The sequence below is a fragment of the Zalophus californianus genome, chromosome 14 (assembly GCF_009762305.2).
Source record: "Zalophus californianus isolate mZalCal1 chromosome 14, mZalCal1.pri.v2, whole genome shotgun sequence".
In the NCBI taxonomy this organism is placed as follows: domain Eukaryota; kingdom Metazoa; phylum Chordata; class Mammalia; order Carnivora; family Otariidae; genus Zalophus; species Zalophus californianus.
In genome coordinates, this window is record NC_045608.1 from 1,618,559 (window position 1) to 1,637,276 (window position 18,718).

Consider the following 18,718-nt stretch of genomic DNA (forward strand, 5'->3'; position numbering starts at 1 on the left):
CAGGGGGCGCCGTTACAATCCACTCTAAGGACCACACGTTAGCTCTTAACGGAATCATTCCATTAACATGGAGGCCAGAGGTGCGTTGTCCTCCTTGGCGTGGAGGTATCAGGGCACGCGCTCCATAGCGTTAGGCTCGTTAACAACTTCCCTTGTCTGCTGTGTCCACGACAAATCAGGTTGTAACAGTATTTTACTTTACACTCTTACATATTATCTGGCTTTCTGATTCTTTGAATTCTACGATGCAGATCCTCATGGGTGTCCTGAAAAGTCGCGGTCTGCCTTGCTGGATTTACGTGGACACCACGTTGTTTTGGTCACGGGAGCTTCACGGGGATCTGCTCTATGCCGTGCAAAGTCTCTCCTACTCTCCTCCTTAATTTTCTTGACTACTCTCAGAACATACTGTTCCAAAATTAACCTGAAGATAATTTTATTCAATAGGAGAAAACTAATTTCTTAGGATCCTTACTCGATTTGGGTTCACAAATTTAAAAAAAATTTTTTTTAAAGGTTTTATTTATTTGACACAGAAAGAGCTAGACACAGAGAGAGCAAGCACAAGTAGGGGGACTGGCAGGCAGGGGAGAAGCAAACTCCCCGCAGAGCAGGGAGCCCGACGTGGGGCTCAATCCCAGGACCCTGGGATCATGACCTGAGCCGAAGGCAGACGCTTAACCAACTGAGCCACCCAGGCGCCCCGGGGTTCACGCATTTTAAAGGTGCAGAAAGTGAGTTTCGGAGAGGTGTCTGGCTGGCACACCTGGTCATGATGGTGGCCCCAGATCTACGGGCATCAGTGCATGGGCTCACTCCCACCCTGTCTGAAACGTACTTACCCCAGGGAGTCAGAAGCCCCCAGTGGTGGAGCCGTGTTTTTGTGATTTACGTTGACAACAGTTACTCGTCCCTGCCCACCACTGGAGGAGGTGTACATTGGAACAGGGTCCCCAGAGAGCAGTGTAAGCACCCCCAGTTCCCCTGCCAGAACTAGCCGCGGACGGGAGCCAGTTTAGTGCCCAGCAGCAGGTGGCCGGTCAAGCCCCCTGAGGGCCACGGCTCCCGGTCTTGAGGGGGCAGCAGGCGTGTCCAGGACCAGGCAGGGGCGTGGGCGTGCAAGGGGACACACTGCACACGGGAGGGGGGGCCCTAGCCCTGCTTACAGCGTGGCACCCCGTGTGGAGAGGGGAACATTTCCGGGAGGAGGGGAGACCCTGGAAGAGGCGCGGCTTCGCAGGGGATGGCGGCAGGAGAGCAGAAGATGGCGGGAGGCCCCGCCTTCCACTCAATACCCTTCCCACCACGTCCACTTAAAACCTACGTGTGTCAGCTACCACGTTAACGGAAACAGTTCCTAATAGAAGAAGAAATTAGGGTCAGATGGAGTAATGACCACTAGAGCCGGTGGGCCACAGCTAGAGTGACCAGTGCTCTGGGTCAAGGGGGCCCCAAGAACCAGCCGCCGGGGGCCCTGCGGGGTCAGCACTCAGTGGGAGGAGGTCCAGGCCTATTTCCCACTCTCTGCAGCAGGAGCGTAAAGCGTGGTGTCCCCCACCCTGGGGTCGTGGTTGGCTGAGCCCCTCACTGCTGCCGAATGAGGGGGGGGTCCATATCACACTCCCTCCCACAAAGAAGAGTGAGCAGAGTGAGGCCTGGGACATCCCTCCACGTCCCAGCCCAGCCACCCAGGCTTCACGCAGAGGGGTTCCACAGCTGCCCTGCTGGGGTGCGGGCCAGGGCAGACCCACGGAGGGAAGGGGAGTGCAGCTGTGAGCCCCGAGGAGAGACCCTGGCAATGATACCCCCGCCCAGAGCACTGGAGAAGTTGGGGGGAGCCATTCTTGCTGTTCTCACTAAATGAACTGAGCCTCAGATTCGGCATCTACTTGTGATAACTGCAGTCTTTGTTTAAATGTTCCTGAGAACGTTCATTTTTAGCATGGGTAATTTTGAATCATTTTCAAATCAACCTTTCCTGGCAATGAGTAGATATGATTTGCTGCCACGAAGACACCCACAGACTGTCCAAATCTGGTGTCACCTACATGGAACGCTGACAGATTTGCATCATAAATGCTCTGTGACTGGTTTTTTTTTTAGCTTACTGGACTGAGCTGCCTCCCTTCCTCCCTGTCCCGCCAACATCCCAAACCCAACTTCCTGCCCACACCCACCACCCAGCAGCCCCTTCCATGTCGCAGAGCCCACAGCGTGGACCTCGTTCTCTGTGAGCAAAGGACCCAGAGGACCATCTGGAGGCTCGGCACCAGCCCCAGCTTTAGGATCTGGAGAGCAGAGCCAAAGCTGGGCTCTGTCCCCAGGTGACCTTGGACGAGTCCCCCGGCGCTCAGCTGTGACGGGAGGATGCCGGTCCTGCCTGTACCAGCGCTCATAGGCGGTCTGCTCCCCCACGTCCACGACAGCCTTTCTGCCCCCGACGTTTGGGCCTGAAGCTCCGGCTTTGAGCCCCAGCACCTCTCCCAAGAGCCCCCCGGCCCCTTGCTGCTGTGTGTCCCTGCTCCTTCCTCCCAGGCCCATGAGGCTGTGCCCTCCACCCTGAGGTTGCTCACCCGCACCTGCTCCTCGGGGAGGCCCTGGGGGCCGCGCCCTTCCTCGCCCTGCCCCCGTGGCTTCCACGCGCCCCCGCTGCCACAGGGCAGAGCACGCTCTCAAGTGCGGAGCGCCTTTTCCTCGCTCAGGGTCCCACGCACTGTCATGTGTCAGCTGCTTTGCTCCCAAGGCCCAGAGCAGTGCTCTAAAGGCTCCGGGTCATCACCTCGAATCCAACGCTTCGTTGCTGGATGAACGACTGACCCCAGCCCGTCCCCCTCTCTGGGCCTCGCTGTCTCGGCCACCGCACCCTCGGCCTGTCCCCACCCTACCGGCACATACGTTCTGCAGGTCACAGCCTCTCCCGCTGGCACAGCTAAGGTGGGTCGCGGACTCGCACGTGGCGCCCAGAGGCACACGACGGAGGCATGTGAGCTGAGGCCCTGGTGCGACAGGCAGAGATGGAGGCTGGAGCCTCATGGCGGCGGTGTCCCCAACCCCCGGCCTGACCCCTGTGACAGATGTCTGTGCAGAGCAGGGACAAGAGGGGATGGGGAGAGACCTGAAATGGGTGGGATTTCGGAGGGCGCCCCATGCAGCCCAGGCAACCTCGGGGCCCTCTGGGACCTTCTAGTTCATGCCACCTCACTGTCCCCACACCGTTGGCACTGGCCCGCCACGCTGACCTCCCTACAGCTAACGGTGCAAAGCCAGAGTGCACGCCCCGACTCGGGCAGCACCGGGCAGAAGAGTAGGGGGCAGGAGAGAAAGGGGTGACAGGGGGCCCGGGGGGCGGGAACCAGACAGGAAGGGGTGCCCATCACCTGAGGGGCGGCTGCTGCCCATGTGTCACTCCCGCTGGGACCGGCTGGGGGTCACAGCTGCCTGAACACAGATGTACACCGCAGGGCACCAAGCCAGCCGATGGCTCGTGCCCCTCAAGCCCGAGACAGCACCCCGCGTCCAAAGCTCTGAATGCTCTTGCTTGAAAGACTGCTGACCTGTAGGTGCCCAGTTCCGTTCCACGTGTGGCCAGGACTCCCCTTGGCCACTCTGAGTGACGGGCCCTGGGACGTCGGCACAGCCCCATCCCCTAGAGCTTCATCACCAGCAGAGCAAAGGGGACCAGCCCAGCTCCAGCCTGTGCACAGTGCTGGTGTGTCTGCACAGGGAGTGCAAGGGGCGGGTGGTGCTGCTCCCCATCCTCCTGGGGTAGCCTGGAACTCCCCTCTGGAGTCTATATAAGCAATTCACAGTCCAGACGCGACACCCATGGCACAGGCTGCAAATGAAGCAGCCTCCTCTACTCACTGCCTCCACCCGGGAGCCTTCCATGCTCGCCACCTCCACCCGGGAGCCTTCCGTGCCCGCGGCCTCCACCCGGGAGCCTTCCGTGCCCGCGGCCTCCACCCGGGACACCGCAAGCCCCGTCCGGCCTCCGGCATCTGCACCTCCTATTCCTTGGCCTGGAACATTCTCCTCTGCTGCTCCCCCGACCACACCACCCATTTATGTGCTAATCTGTTGCCTGTCTTTCCCACTGGAGTATAAACTCCTCAAAAGCAAAACGTCATTGCTTTTCTTGTTTACAGCTGAACCTCCGGGGTAGGTGCCGATAAGTACTTGTGGAATGGCAGTGGATGAGAAATCGATGCTTAGGTGATGACCCTGGGACCACCAGGAGTCATGCCACTCCAGACAAGACTCCACAGTCCTGCACGTGGCAGGTGCTGTGGTGCCCTGGACCACGGAACCCAGGGCAGGGGCTCTGTTCAGAAATAGACGAGCCCCATGGAGGAGATGCGCCAAGGGAGGGACACGGTGGAGCGCGTCTGGCCGGCAGAGGGCTCATGACCTCCAGACTCCAGTTCATTTCCAGGCACGGCGCGTGGGAGCTCAGGGCACCTGCCCCCATGCTGGGGGGAGGGGTGCGCAGCGCTGCAGAAGCGGGGAGCCTCTGGTTCCCTGTTCTGTGCAGCCCAGCATCACCAAACCCATGGACTCTTCAAGAGGACCCAAAAACTCAGAGTTATAAATAAGATTTTTCAGTTTCTAAAACACAGTTTGGGATGAAACAAAATGTGTCTATCCAGGTGCTGGGCTTTCCAGGGGCCTTGGGAGATCACTGGACCGACCCCTGTCTCCTCCCCAGCCTTCTGCCCTATGCACAGAAATTCAAGTTCCCCTGGGGTCTAGAAACCAATTAAGTCATTCACATGCAGGGGTCGGGGACTAATAATAGTTGAGAAGATCCCACTCCAGGGCAACTGCATTTTTAAAGAGTACTTTTTTTTTTTCTCTTCCAAGCCATGCTTGCCTAAAACCGATGAAATGAACGTCTAGCTCTTAGGCCAACCACGCAGCCTGACAGATTAAATACCCCGACGCAGAGAAACCCAACCAGGGCCCCTCCTCCACCCTTAACCCTGGGCTCCAGGGAAGGTCGTGGCCCCATAAGAGAGCAGGACAGATGTCCCCCTGCTGCGCTGGACTCTCCCACCGCTCAGAGGCTCCACGGCCCAGGACCCAAAGCAGAGGATGCTGGCACATCTGCCTTCTGCGTGTGGACCCTCGGGAAGGACCTAGGGTTTGCACAGCGCTGCCTCAGGAAACTTGAGGCAAAGGTTTTTGTTTTGGTTTGGTTTGGGCTTTTTTGTTAAAAAATGTAGAGCTTCACAAAGGTCCCCACTCACAGGGTCTCCCCGATGAGTGGGGGCCGCCGGTGTGCCCCCGCCTGCAGCCTGAGGTCAGAAGGGCCTGTTGTCGGGGCTCGGGGACCCCGGCGCCTGGCTCTTACCTCCATCGGCACCACCTGCATCAGGATGGCGAAGTTGGTGAGGTGGGTGCAGCGGCAGACGGAGTAGCTGAGGTTCCCCTCGGTGAGCACACAGCCCTGGTTGGACCAGATCCCTTCTCCGGAGCTGGGGACACAGGAAAGAGGAGCAGCGGGCTGAGAGAGCAGACGTGCTGGCGCCGGCTGGGCCGCACGGAGACCAGGGGAAGACCACGGTGGACCCGCCCTGGCCCACGCACTCGGGGGCCCCCTGGACCCACAGCCCCTGAAAATGAGACGTGCTCATCCCACAACCCGCCAGCCCCACTTGCCGAGAACTCTGAGCCGTGTGCCCAGGGCACACGCCACGGAACATGAAAGCAGCCCAGCGCCCACTGTGCGGCACACGGACGGGATAAGACGTGGCACAGCAGTCGCAGATGTGTATCCACGTGGGTGAAACCCGAGCCCTTGCGCATCATGTTCGGTGCACACATGTGAAGCAGAGCAAGATGCCACGTGCTCCATGGACGTGGCCATAAGTGACACGCATGGTACTGAGGACACCCCGACTGGCCACCTCCAGCGAGAGAGGATGGGACCGAACAAAGGGATCTTTGCTTTTTTACAACGTTTTACTTTTTTACAGAATTGATTCAGGACTTGTGTGACTTTTTAAAGTCTCAACCCAGACCAAAACGGCTGGAAGCAAACATGCTCAAGTGCTAACTGTGGTTTCTTCTTATGGTAAGGATATCAGTGATCATCATTTTCTTCGGGCTCTCTCTCTGTATTCTCAAATTCCCAAGAAGAATTTCCATGGTTCTTTCCAGAAATGACCCCTTTGAGGTATCGGCAAAGACAGACATCTGCTTCAGCCGAAGGCAGGGCCCTTATAAAGGTGAACAAATTCAAAGGTGGTGGTTTCTCTCTGTGGACGCAGCTGATGAGGAACGTGGCCGTCCCGGAGGGGTGCCAGCACCCCGTGGGGGAGCACGAACTGGCAGCACTCGTTGCCAACCCCGAGGCGGGACTGTCCCCGTGGTGTGACTGCTCTCTGCTTGAGGCCTGACGGCCGTGGAAGCCGAGGGTGGGTGGGAAAGCATCCCTGGGGGCGTCTCCAGGGTGGGCTCTGAGCCTGATGGCCGAGACGCAGGGACAGCGGCTTCTGAGGCCGTGTCCATGATGCTCGGTCCGCCCTCGGCAGGGAGGGGGGGGCGCCTAGCAGGGACCAGGGAGCACAGCCAGGGTGACTCTAACCTATCAGTCCAGGGGCCCTAAACCCCAGTAATAACGTCAAATAAAGGGACTAACGGTGGGGCCTGTCCTTTCCCCGCATGCCCTCCTCTTCACCTGATGTCCCATGGCCTTGAGGACAGTCAGCCATGCCGGCTGCTGGGCTCTATGTGGCTCCTCTGTCCGTCTCCCCAACGTGCAGACGCCATACTTCCTTCTGTTAGAGGCCGACCTGAACCCAGCGGGCACTGGGCCACGTGAGCACAGTCGCGGGGATGAACAATGCACCTCTCTGTACACAGAAAGCGACTGGGAACTAAAAACCAGGGAAGTTACATCTTCCCAGATGGAACCACAAAGGTGTGATGACACGTGCATTCGCCAGGGCAGCCGGGCACAACGTGGCACAGCCTCCCGTGGGGTGAAGACCCGCACACAGGAGAGAGCCTGTGCGCAAAGGATCTGCCACGGGAGCCCGGCCAAGCAAAACCGAAGAACAGCAAGACGCGCATGACCCTGTGACCTAGAAGTCTGCATCCAAGCAGAAGATGCCCAGTCGCACGCGTGACTAAAATGTGGGGTAAACGTGATAAAATCCTGCACAACAGCTGAGACGGATGTGGCCCGAGCACAGCACCAAGTATGGTGGAATGGGACAAGAAACACGGATCTGAACAAGACCACGTATTTTCTTTGAATGTAAATATAACTCACACAGAAATTATTGAGAAAACACCTCAACGTCTCCGTGCTGTGGCCACCATGAGGGCACAGGGAGGGGTCAGGAAAGTAAGAGCATCCAGGGGACAATTGCTTGTACCTTCTAGAAGAATAATACACTGATATTCCTTGAACTGCTTCCTGAAGTCTAAAGTGACCCATAATTCTCAGCACAGTGAGAACATCTTTGAAAAAAATAAAAAGGAACACTTTCTGAGACAAACAGAAACTGGCGCCGGACCTGCGCTAAAGTTCAAGGTATATGATGCTGGACAGAAACTTTGATCTGCAGACAGAGTAGCTAGAAATGGATGAGAGTGAAGGAAAATGTGCGACTGCTGTCTTATTTTCAGTGGCAACTGATTGTCTGAAGCAAAACTTCCAGCAACACACGGTGCGCTTACGGCGTCATCATGGTCCAGTGAGCGACCAGGGTAGTGCAGGGCGTGACACTGCTGTGATGTCGAAGACCGCAGGCAGAGTGGTGTTCTGTCGCTCGAGGTGGACAGAGAGGAACCAGAGACACACACACTGGGGGCCCTGGGACAGCCACTACAGAAAATCACACAGGAGCTTAGAGGTCAATCATGGCAATAAAGTGGCATTGTAACAAACATCCCAAATCCAAGTGACGTAAGAAGAGAGAACACAGGAGACAAGGAAGAGATGGGAAAATCTGAAAACAGGCAGCAAGACGGCAGGTTTCCATCCAAACACATCCATAACCACATTCAATGTCAATTGTCAAAACCCATGGATCAAAACCAGAAATGCTCCAAGGGGATAAAAAAGCAAGATGCCGCCATATGCAACCTAAAAGAGACTTACTTTAAATATAAAGATGATGAATAAAGAGGGTGAAATGTAAGGTGGGGAAAGACACAACACCCAAGCACGGAGTAAGAGCCAGAACAAGTGTGTCAAAAGTAGGCCACGTGGACTTTAGAACAACCAACATTCCCATCAGAAGGGGGACACGGAGCGGTGAGGGGTCAGTTTCCAAAAAGACAGAACAATCCTAACGGGAAAAGCACCTAACAACAGAGCCTCAAAATACACCGAAACCCCTGAGACGGACAGATCCCTCACGACACGGAAACATCACCGTCCTCTCTCATGAACCAATGGGGCAAGTGGGCCAAAAAGCCATAAAGTCATAGAAAGCCACATGAGCACCATCAGCGCAACCTCACTGACATTTCTAAGACAGCCGCCAAGAGCAGACATTTTTTAAGAAAAGATAGAGCATTCTCCAAGACTGAACACATGCTGGGTCATAAAACAAGTTCTTAGAAATTTAAAAGTACTGAAATTAAAATAAAAAAAAGAATGTTTTCATTCATGTTTTTTCATCAACAAAAATCAATCAGAAATCAGGAGCGGAGAGATCTCTGGAAAACCCCCCAAAAGTTGGACTAAACAACATGCTTCAAAGCATCGCGTGGCTTGAAGAGGAAGTCACGAGAAAGGACAGAGAATAGGTTTAATTTGATGAAAATGGGAGCCACATGCGGACACCGTGGGACGTAGCCCAATCAGTGCTCGCAGCACACACACAGCCCGAAGCGCTTGTGTCAGAGAAGCGTCAAGGCCTCCACGACCAAAGCCCACACTCAGCAGACGAAGCACATGGCAAGCAGACGGGAGTAACCGAGGGACAAACGCAAGAGGCTGAATCAAAGCAGCTGAGAATAGAAATGCGGTGGAGAGGAACCAACGAATCCAGAAGGCATTTCTTTGAGAAAGATCAACAAGGCCGACAAACCTCTCGTACGAGGACCAAGAAGGGAGAGAGACGCAGACACCAAACATGGAAGGGGGACACCGGCACAGGCCCTCCGATAGGCGTGCGGGCGCGAGGGCCACCACCAACTCCGTGCTCGCACTTCAAACACATTTCGGACAAATTCTCCACAGAACTGTCCAAACTCACAAAGAAGGAGATGGCCTGAGTAGTTCTGTGTCAGCCGGAGACATTCAATGGTGGCCAGAAGCCTGCCAACAACAAAATGGACGGTGGTGGCCCTGGTGGGTGTGGGGGCAGAGAACGGGGGCGGGGGGAGCGGAATGTTCTTTGACATCATCTGTGATGTTTTTGTTTTCTTCTTGAAAATATAAACATGCTAACAATTATAAATTTGGGGCAATGGGTACCTGCCCTTGTTGGAATATTCTTTGTACTTTACTCTGTTCTTAAAATGTCTTCAAAAATAAGAACCAACAGGCCATTTCGTTACTACCAAACTCCATCTCCCCTATTCCATCCATAAAATATTTCCCTGTGAGGAGTGTCCCAAATGAGGATGACTATCTCTAGGTGGACGTGTCTCTGCATTTTCATAATTTGCAAAGAAACAAGCAACAGGCTGCAGCCGGCTGAGCCCAGCCAAGGCAAAACCACTGCAATTAGAGCGTCGGTCATGCGTTCTGCGGGTGGCGTGATGTGTGCCCTCAAGGGCACAGCCAGAGGAAGGCGCTCTGGGGACAGAAAGCAGCGAGATTTGCTGGGTGCTATGGGGGATGGGCTGCGTTTCCTGCTGTGTGGGGAGCAGAGATGGGGATGAAGCGCACAGCCATACCAGCACCTTGAGTCTCCCGGTCACTGAGTGCAGGGAAGCAGGGGGCCCTCTCTGACCCACAGAGCCCCTGAGAGGACCCCTGACCCCAGCCCTGTGTCCCCAGCCCCGCCCACCCCTGATTTTCTCTCACGCTCACCTGTGGCAGCTCCATGGCCCCGGGCGGGCGGGGGAGGGGGGCCTGTTTCAATCCCTGCTCTGACCCTGGGGGCCATTCGTGGGGGGCCACGCCCAGAGGAGCATCATGAACACTCCACCAGAAGGAGGCCCCCTGACAGTGAGTGGGGCGCCCGTGGAGATCAGCAGGGATGGGGGTTCAGCAGGGCGGGGGGCGGTGGACTCCAAGGCGCCCACGGAGTGCTGAGAGGGACGCCCTGGTCTGTGCCTGGGCTCCCAGAGCTTCAGGCGGGGCTGATGTCAGCACACCACAGTGTGGCCATCAGCCATCGGGGCCACGAAATCCTGAGAGGCCCACACGCCCGCCAGGATAGAGCCGCTCGCCCAGCCCTTCCCGGCCACCTCCCCAGCGCGGCACCGACCCCCAGCACAGCCAGGGCCCCCTCGGTGGACCAGGTGAATGTTTTGAAGTGGCGCCGGGCTTTAAGGGCTGAGTCCTGCTAGGTGCTAATGTGGCCTCCGAGAAAACCTGGCCTGCACCTCCTCAGGCTCTTGCCCGGGTCCCAGGCCATTGCCAGCATTTACGGGCAATGCAACCCTGTTGCCTCCAGAAGGGTGGCCGGATCCTAACTGGACCAGTGTGGGGTGGGGCCCGCCCCTGGGCACCGCGCGCCCACCGCACCTGCTCCCCTCCCCATCTGTCCCCACCCCGGGCCCCCCGCAAGCATACCTGAAGTCCAGGAAGGCACAGTACAGGAACACCAGGTTGCTGTTGTTGGTGGCCTCGCTGCGCTGCCTGTGGGACTGGAACGAAAGGGCGGATATGCTTCGTGAGGCCACTGGGGAAGCCAGGCTCCTGACACCGAGCTCGACGCCCCGCCCCCAGCCCCCGGGGACCTCGGGGGAGTGTCGCTAGAGGCCACTGACTCCGTCTCAACCCTGCCGTGGCCACAGAGGGCCACGGCACCCGGCCCACCGCACGCCCCCCTCTCCTTTGCCCACATCAGCCCAGAAACCAGGGCCCCTGCCTCAGGGCCTTTGCTCTTGCTGTGTCCTCCCTTGAGGGTGCCCCCCACATTCACTGTGGGTCTGGGCTACATGTTACTCCCGGAGGGACCTTCCTGCCCATTCAAAGGGCACCAACCCATGCGGCCCCACCCTTTCCTCTTGTTTATTTTCTTCCCAGCTTCGCTCACCACGCAGCAAGTTTCGTATTCACATATTTGTTTGCTTGCTGTCTTCCCCCGCACCCCGGGAAGGACCCCCAGGGCCTGGCCAGGGAAAGCACACAGCAGGTACTCACTACAGACTGGCTGAATGAGAGGACAAAGGAACAAACAAGCCACCAGATCAACCCGAGACCTTGTTCCTAGGACTCTTGTTCTCCCTGAAGAGAGAACACTCCAGCCCCTGGACTTCTCCGGGATGCCAGCCAGGGCGCTTGGCCACAGCTGCTCTGCCCAAAGCAAATTGCAGGGGGTCCGCCAGGAGCCATGACAGGAAGCTCGGGAAGCCAGGCTGCTCCTGGACACACGCTGTCGCACAGATGACCAGTCACTAAGTCAGGACGTCTTCTGTGGCTGCCCGCCGCTCCTGCCATTGTCTCATCTGCCCACGAGACCCCGCCCCACCTCCATCTCGGGGCTGCATGGGCCAGCGTGTGAGTCAGCCTTCTGCAGGGCAGGGGGGCAACAGGATGGCTCCGCCAGCACCCCAGCTCCAGACGTAGAAGCTCCTCTTTCCCAGCGCTGGTACGTGCGTGCAGCCCTGAGGGGCGCCCTCTGGACCCACCACAAACACCGTCCTCTGCTTCACGCTAGAAGCGTGGCTGATGGTCCCCGAATGCACAACACAATGATATTAATGCCATTTATTCCTGATATCTTGGCAAAACACAGAGCACGTGGAAGTACTGGCTGTGTGAGTCACAGGGGAAGCACCACCCTACACACCGGTAGGCGTGATCCCCAATTTGCAAGAGCACCTGCAGGGACATCCACCACAGCATGGCCCACTGCGCAAGGCTGTAGGAGAACGTATGTCAGAAATCAACAGGCTGTCCTCTCTCTCAGCACATGCCACATCAGGGCAGAGGGACTGGCGCTCAGGGAGATGAGTTGAGCTGAACCTCAAACCCTAAGAGAAACCGGAGGGGCCATGCCGCACAACCCCAGACTCAAGAGATCCGTGGAAGCCTCCATGAAACCTTACTCTGTTCCCAGACTCTTTCCGAGATGCCCAACCACGTCCCCGATGCCACCTGGGTCACCACAGAGGGTGGTTTTCCAAGTGCATCACCCAGGAGCCTGGCATGGCCCATCCCAGCACCCCATCACGGGCAGAAACCAGGGTGGGAGCCAGCCGCCTGGGTTTTCACAAGCCCTTGAATTTGAGAGCCATTTGCCCCTCTAGTCCCCTCAATGTCCCAGCTGCTGTGAGCATCATGCTCAGACATGGAGAACCTCATCCTGCAGCTGCTTGGGGACAGAAAAGGTCATCAGCAGGGGCACCACAACACACGAACCCACAAAATCTAAAGTACAGATAAAGACCAGGTGCTGGCCCCCACCTGGAATCACCCAGGTGTCCTTGGCCCCGAGTGGCCCTGGGCCCACCCCCCAGGACGGCATCAGGGGTCACTGTTCACAGCAGGTGCACTTGTGTGTCCCCGTGCCACGGAAAGGCAGGTGGACGCCAGCCTGGAGCCAGGCTCACGCGGGGCTGGGGTGCTGAGGCCCCGAGGAAGAAGCGATGTCCTCCCCCACTGCCCACAGTGTGGAGCCGGCTCCCCTCCCTTCTGGCAGAAGGGGTCTCTCCCAGTCCCCTCCCTCTGACTCCAGATCCATATTTGAGGGGATTTAAAAATCAGCCCTGACGGCAGCGAGCCCAGCACGTGTGTGGTCAGAAGGGTGGAAGAGCAGACCACACTCCCCGGGGTCTGAAGCCAAGGTCACACCCCAGGCGGGAAACTCCTGCCCTGGCCCCGGAGCCCCTCCCGGCGCGGGAACAGCAGACCGCCTCCTCATGTCTGGATGTGCAGCCCAACTGGAACAGACGCCCTCGGCAAGTGTCCAGAAAGGAGGCCTAGAACATTCCCAGGAGCATGATTTGTGAACACATGGGGAGCAGCCCTGCCAGAAAGAGGAAGGTGAGTCATCGTGTCATGGCCTGATTTCCTGGGGAAATGTGGGAGGCGTAGACGCAAGTGTGGGGACTAGGAAATGAGGTGTGCTCACCGGGGTGTGGAGGTCCCATCATCTGAACCCCTCCTGTGCCCCGAAGCCGAGGCCCAGCGGTCGACAGAGAGAGGGCCTTCCCGCAGAGAGCTGGCCCGGCTTCGGCCTCCTGACTGCCCCAGTCACGCCTCCCTTGGGTGTCACACGGGCCCGCAGAGCACCTTCTGCAGGGTCAGAGACTTCCTCAGACAGCCCAACTGCTGGGAGACGCCAATGGGACTCATCGAGTATTTATTTCCTACTGTTCATAATCAAGGTACAGAAAAGCTTCTGCTTCGCAGGAGAGGAGAAAAATCTATCAGATAACAACCTGTAAATGTTCCTGGCTTAGAAATCCATTTGCTTTTCAGCCAAGTACATAGTTTTTCCTACAAACGAGGTAGGTCGGGAGAATTTGCCTGTCCCTGCCCCAAGCAAACACACAGAAGGCTCCACGGTCCTCAATTCTGACCCTCAGTAGAGCCGTGGAAGGACTCAGAGGCCCCATGCCCAGCACAGGGGCCAGGTGCTCCAAGACGTTGGCCGGCCACCCCCGCCCCCAACCCAGCTCATCTCACCACAAGCCAGGGGCCAGGGCTCCAAATGGCTGAGATGTCCCACCTTGGAGGAAATCAAGAAAAATGGAGGTCATGTTGGGGGACTGATGAGGAACCCCTTCAATCGGCCTCAAAAGCCTGGTGTGTGTGGATGTGTCTTATCTTTGTGAGCAGGGCAGGTGGATGCAGCCCCTCCCAACGGACACTCACACAGAGAGGAGACAGCTGAGGAATCACCTCCAGAAAGAGGATGGAGGGCAAAAGGTCAGGGAGAGGGGTGAGGCCTGTGACCCAGTGGAGCAGGGGCTTGCCGCCCCCAGGCAGGGCCCTGGACAGGTGGGCAGCGTGGGGAAACTGAGGACCCACCCCAGGCTGCGTCGGGACCACAGGCGCCCTCCTTCAAGGTGTCAATCAGGTCATCCGAGGACACCCCCAAGGCCCTGACACAGGCCCTCCAGCCGCCTCCCCTGTCCAAATGCTGCCGGAACTCCCTCCTGCCCAGGCCCTTCCAGGCTCATGAGGCCCCTTTGAGCCGGACGTGGCTGGACTCTGGTCTGTCCTTTCCAGGGACACGTCCTGACCACGCGATGTAGACGCCCATGTGATGCCGGCATGAGCTCGTTTCTATCTTCAGGTGACAGCCCACCCCCCCCCCGCACCTGCCTCTTCCATGCACCTGCAGCTGAGCACGGCCGGAGGTCAGCACGCACCACGGCCACCTCGGGACCAGGGTCAGAGATGCCCGCGGGAACGTGGGGCTCGCACAACTCTGCAAACGAGCTTCCCCGACCTTCCACTGCTCGTGTGCGATTCTGGGACTCTCCAGAGGGAGCTGCATTCCCAACTGCGTCCATCCCACATCCTCTGTCCTGAGGACTTGGGACCCTCGGCTGGAGCTCCCCCGGTCCGCACGTGAGCCGGCGCCGCGGGGGTGGACACTTCTGGGACGTCCCACGGGGGCTGCCATCAGAACAGCCCACCTCTACCTGCAACCAAGAGCGTTTTCAAGTCCTCCCCCGGAGCCCAGGTGACCCCAAGTCCTGAAGTTCTCGATGGAAAAGGCGCCAACAGGGCCTGCCGGGACCCCGCGTGCAGCGCGGAGCAAACCCCAGGAGCCGGAGGGAGGCGGGGCGTGGAGGTGAGGGCGGCTGCGAGCTCACTCTTGTCCACATTGGACTTGAGGGTGTTTCTAAAAGTCTCCATCCCCATTACACATGAACGAGCTGCAGAGATTCTTGTTTTTTACATTGACCCACAGACGCTGTGCCTGTTTGGTGCTGTTCCCGGAGCCCGACGCTGCCGCACACATTCCCTTCCATTCCTGCAAACAGGGTTCGAGGCTCCTTCCCGGCCGGATTTCCAGTGTTTCCCTCACCCTGGCCCCCGCCCCATCCAGTTAACCACACGGAAGCCCCCCAGGGCAGGGCAGCCCCCAGACCCCCGTCCCAGCCCTCACCGCCCTCTCCCTTCTCGTCCAAGAGAGGAGGCTGGAAAACAAATCAGGATTCGTCTGAATTCAGACAAATTCACACAAGTTGCAACAACGTCTTTCGTCTGCGACATTCAGGAGCCTCAGTTTCCTGAATCACTTCCTCCCATTAGAAAATATGCTCCTTAAAGAGCCAAGCGCCATTTATTTCTGTTTGGTGCTTCCATGCGCGTGGAAGCCCAAGATAACACAACGGCCCCAGCACACGGGGCTGCTTTATCTGAAAGAAGATGGGCTACAGAAACAGTCCTGACGGAGTCACCAGCCGGACGTACAGAGCGAGAACCCAGGAAGGGCCCCACGTGGCGGCGGGAACACGAGTGCGGAAGGGGCGGAGCAGCTCCGTGAAGGAGGCACGGTTGTCCAGCACACAGTGCCGGGCCCGGCGGGCACCCGCGGGCAAGTGCAGAGACCCCCACGCACACCTCACCTAAACCTCACACCTCACACAAAATCGACTGAAGATGGGTCCTTCGTTAAGTGTTAAACCTGAAACTACAGGGCTTTACAAGATAACACAGGAGAAAATCTTCCAGACCTGGAGCCCACTGAACAGTACTTGGCTAGGACGCCAGAAATACAATCCATAAAACTTAAAAAATCAATAAATTGGACTTCCTAAAAATTAAAAACTTCAGCTCTGTGAAACACCCCATGAAGAGGATACGAAGTCAAACTACAGATGAGCAGACAATATTTACAAACCACTTATCTGACGCAGGAGCGATGTCTAGAATAGATAGAGAATTCTCACAACTCAACTCTAAGAAACAACACAAAGAATCCAATTAGAAAATGGGCCAGGGCCAGGAGGAGACCTCTCACTAGAGAGGACACACCGAGAGCAAACGAACACGAGAACAGACGTCAGTACTACCAGCCGCCAGGGGATTAAGACCCACAGCGAGAACAAGGAAAATAAAAACCAGCGACTGCGGCAGATGCAGACAAGCTCGCAGACGCTGCACTGCTCCCACCTTGCTGGTGGAAAGGGCAATGGAACAGCCACTCTGGAAAACAGTCTGGAAGTTCTCAAAAAATATTAAGAACCCTTACCCTGTGACCCTACAGTTACACTCCTGGGCATTTATCCCAGAGAAATACAAGCTGTTTCCACAGAAAAACCCACACACGATTGTTCATAGCGGCTTTACTTGCACAAGCCAACACCTGGGGACAATCCAAACCTCCTGTGCAGGCTGAATGGTTGAGCACGCTGGGGCCCCCCGTGCTGGGGGGCTACTGCCCAGCCTTGAGAACAGGCAAACCAACCACCTGGGCGGGCCTCAGGCGTTCGGCTGAGTGACAGAAGCCGAGCTCAAAAGGTGACACGCGGTGTGACTGTCTTCACACCTTTCTCAGAAGGACGGATTATACAGATGGAAGGCTGACCGCCCGTTAGGGATGGGAGGCGGTGCAACAGGAGACGGTTTGGGTGATAGAACAGGTGGGCAGCTCGATGTCCATGGTGGTTCCGGGAGTCCACCCCTAACTCACACCAACAGCCTACACGGCGCACCAACGCCCATGCTGGTTCTGCAGCTACACGCTGAGTTCTAGCGTCGCTGAACGCAGGGGGAGACTGGGTGCAGAGTACACGGACCTCCTTCCACACCTTTGCAACTTCCGGTGAATCTATCCCTACCCTGAAATAAAGGGCTTTAAAAGGGTGAAACCCGCATGGGGTCAACTCTAACGAAGCCAAGTTTTCCAGCTGGAGGCCCAGGGGCTCTCGGAGGAGGGGACGGCACCCGCCCACTAAGCAGGGCTTCAGCGTTTGGGCACAGGCACATGTAATCTGTCCATCGGCCAGCGAAGGGGCCCCCAGGTAGCGGACTGTGCTGTCGTCCCTGGGGACGAGACAACCCTCCCCGGCTCCCCAGCACCTCCTGTCTCCACTGCCTGTTGCCCACTGAGAGTCCGCCACAATCAGCACACCGAGGACCCTGCTCCTTCCCAGAGCTTCCTCCCACCTCCTGGGGCCTGGTGGCCCCGCAAACAGCCACATGTGCATCCTGAGGTGTGTGCTTTGTTCTCGCTGTGAAGCCCAGTGTCTCTTGTGTGGTCTGGGCCAGAAACAAGGGAAGCTGTTCTTCCTCATTCTGCAGGGTGTCCAGCCACAGCCCCCTGCCCCCGGTGTCAGATTCCACCCTCCACCCACATCAAAGCGGTCAGCCTTTGCTTCTAGACCTCTTTTCTGCGATATTTTTTCTTCCCAGACGCCTCTTGCTCATGGAATATTTGTGTTATAAATTATTTCTTCCTGGACACCTGGTTTGAATTTTTCAAAAATGTTCTGCAAACTTAATTCTAATGTCATCTGTACTGTGATACAAGAAAGAAAAGAATCAGCACTTCAAACACGGCTTCAGCCATGGTCTGCTGGCCTCTCCCAGGGTCTCTCTGCCATTGCCTCTCGCCCCTGCACTGTGGGGCCCGCACCCCCAGAACCACTGCGCAAGCTCGGTCTCTGTATGGGTGGAAGGAGCGGCCAGCTGTCCCAAAATCAATCCCCTTGTTGGTTCCTGTTTCCAATGCCACATGTCTGAGTGTTTTCCTACAGCCAGCAAGTCTTCCTGGATTGTAAGCTGAGGTTTGGCCTCTAACGTACGTCTCTACGTTTGTCTGAAACAAAGGGCTGGCAATCGAAACAGATTAGTGCTGCTTCCACGCCTGTCAGCCCTCCTCAGCTGGGAGGAAAATGTATTGTTTTCATTACACAAAGTACAAAGCAGAAATCTCAATATAAACCTTTAGCTGCAGGATTTGCAGATATTCGGGAAATTGCAATCATAGGTATGCCCCAGGGGGCCACACCAGGGAGTGTAATACTTTTATTTCTATGCAGATAATAGTATGAATTGGAAAGGTTACACAATTCTGATCTATTTTACAGCCTGGTTCTGTGGCTGCTAATAATAATGGGTCGTGTTTGTGATCTTAAACTTGAATATAAACCGCATTAAAAATGATGCTGTTTTCCCTGAAAGGTGAGCAGTCTTATTCAGAGGAGGGAGGAACGTAGAACCCACAGCGTGCCTTCCAGAACCCTTGAGGATGCAGGTGCTCAGGGCACCCTCCCCACTTGGGCTCTGTCAACCCCCCATTTTCCCGTTTGCTTCTCTATTTTACATGCTCACAAGTAAAATCCAAAGTTTCCTAGGGCTTAAACACACACACGGAAAAAAACCCTTTTTTTAATAAAGAAGATCAGTCCTCCTTTTAAATTATTTTCCCACATGTTAAGAGAACACTTTTCACAAAGGTGAAATTATGACTCTCAAACAGATCTGAAATGAACACATACTAAAGGATTTATTTAACTCACTAGTGAGCAAAGCAAGCGTTAAGATGTTACCGCCACTTCTAAGGATCCAAAGAATCATACCAGAATGAGCCATCGGGAAAGTTGAAGAAAATGTGCTTAGCAGACAGGAAACTGGCAAAACTGATCAATATCCCCAGGGACGTAATCATTCAGC

The 18,718-nt window shown here is 56.4% G+C and overlaps 1 protein-coding gene across 5 annotated transcripts in view; it reads right to left on the reverse strand.

Annotated features, from left to right (window-relative positions):
* Positions 1-18,718, reverse strand: part of ADGRD1 (adhesion G protein-coupled receptor D1) — a 139,625-nt gene that overhangs the window by 36,800 nt on the left and 84,107 nt on the right. For all 5 annotated transcript variants that reach the window (XM_035724046.1, XM_035724047.1, XM_035724048.1 and 2 more), the window contains 2 exons: positions 10,706-10,779; positions 5,351-5,474 (listed from right to left, as the gene is read on the reverse strand). In XM_035724046.1, coding sequence (XP_035579939.1) covers positions 5,351-5,474; positions 10,706-10,779 — 198 coding nt within the window. The remainder of the gene's footprint in view (positions 1-5,350; positions 5,475-10,705; positions 10,780-18,718) is intronic.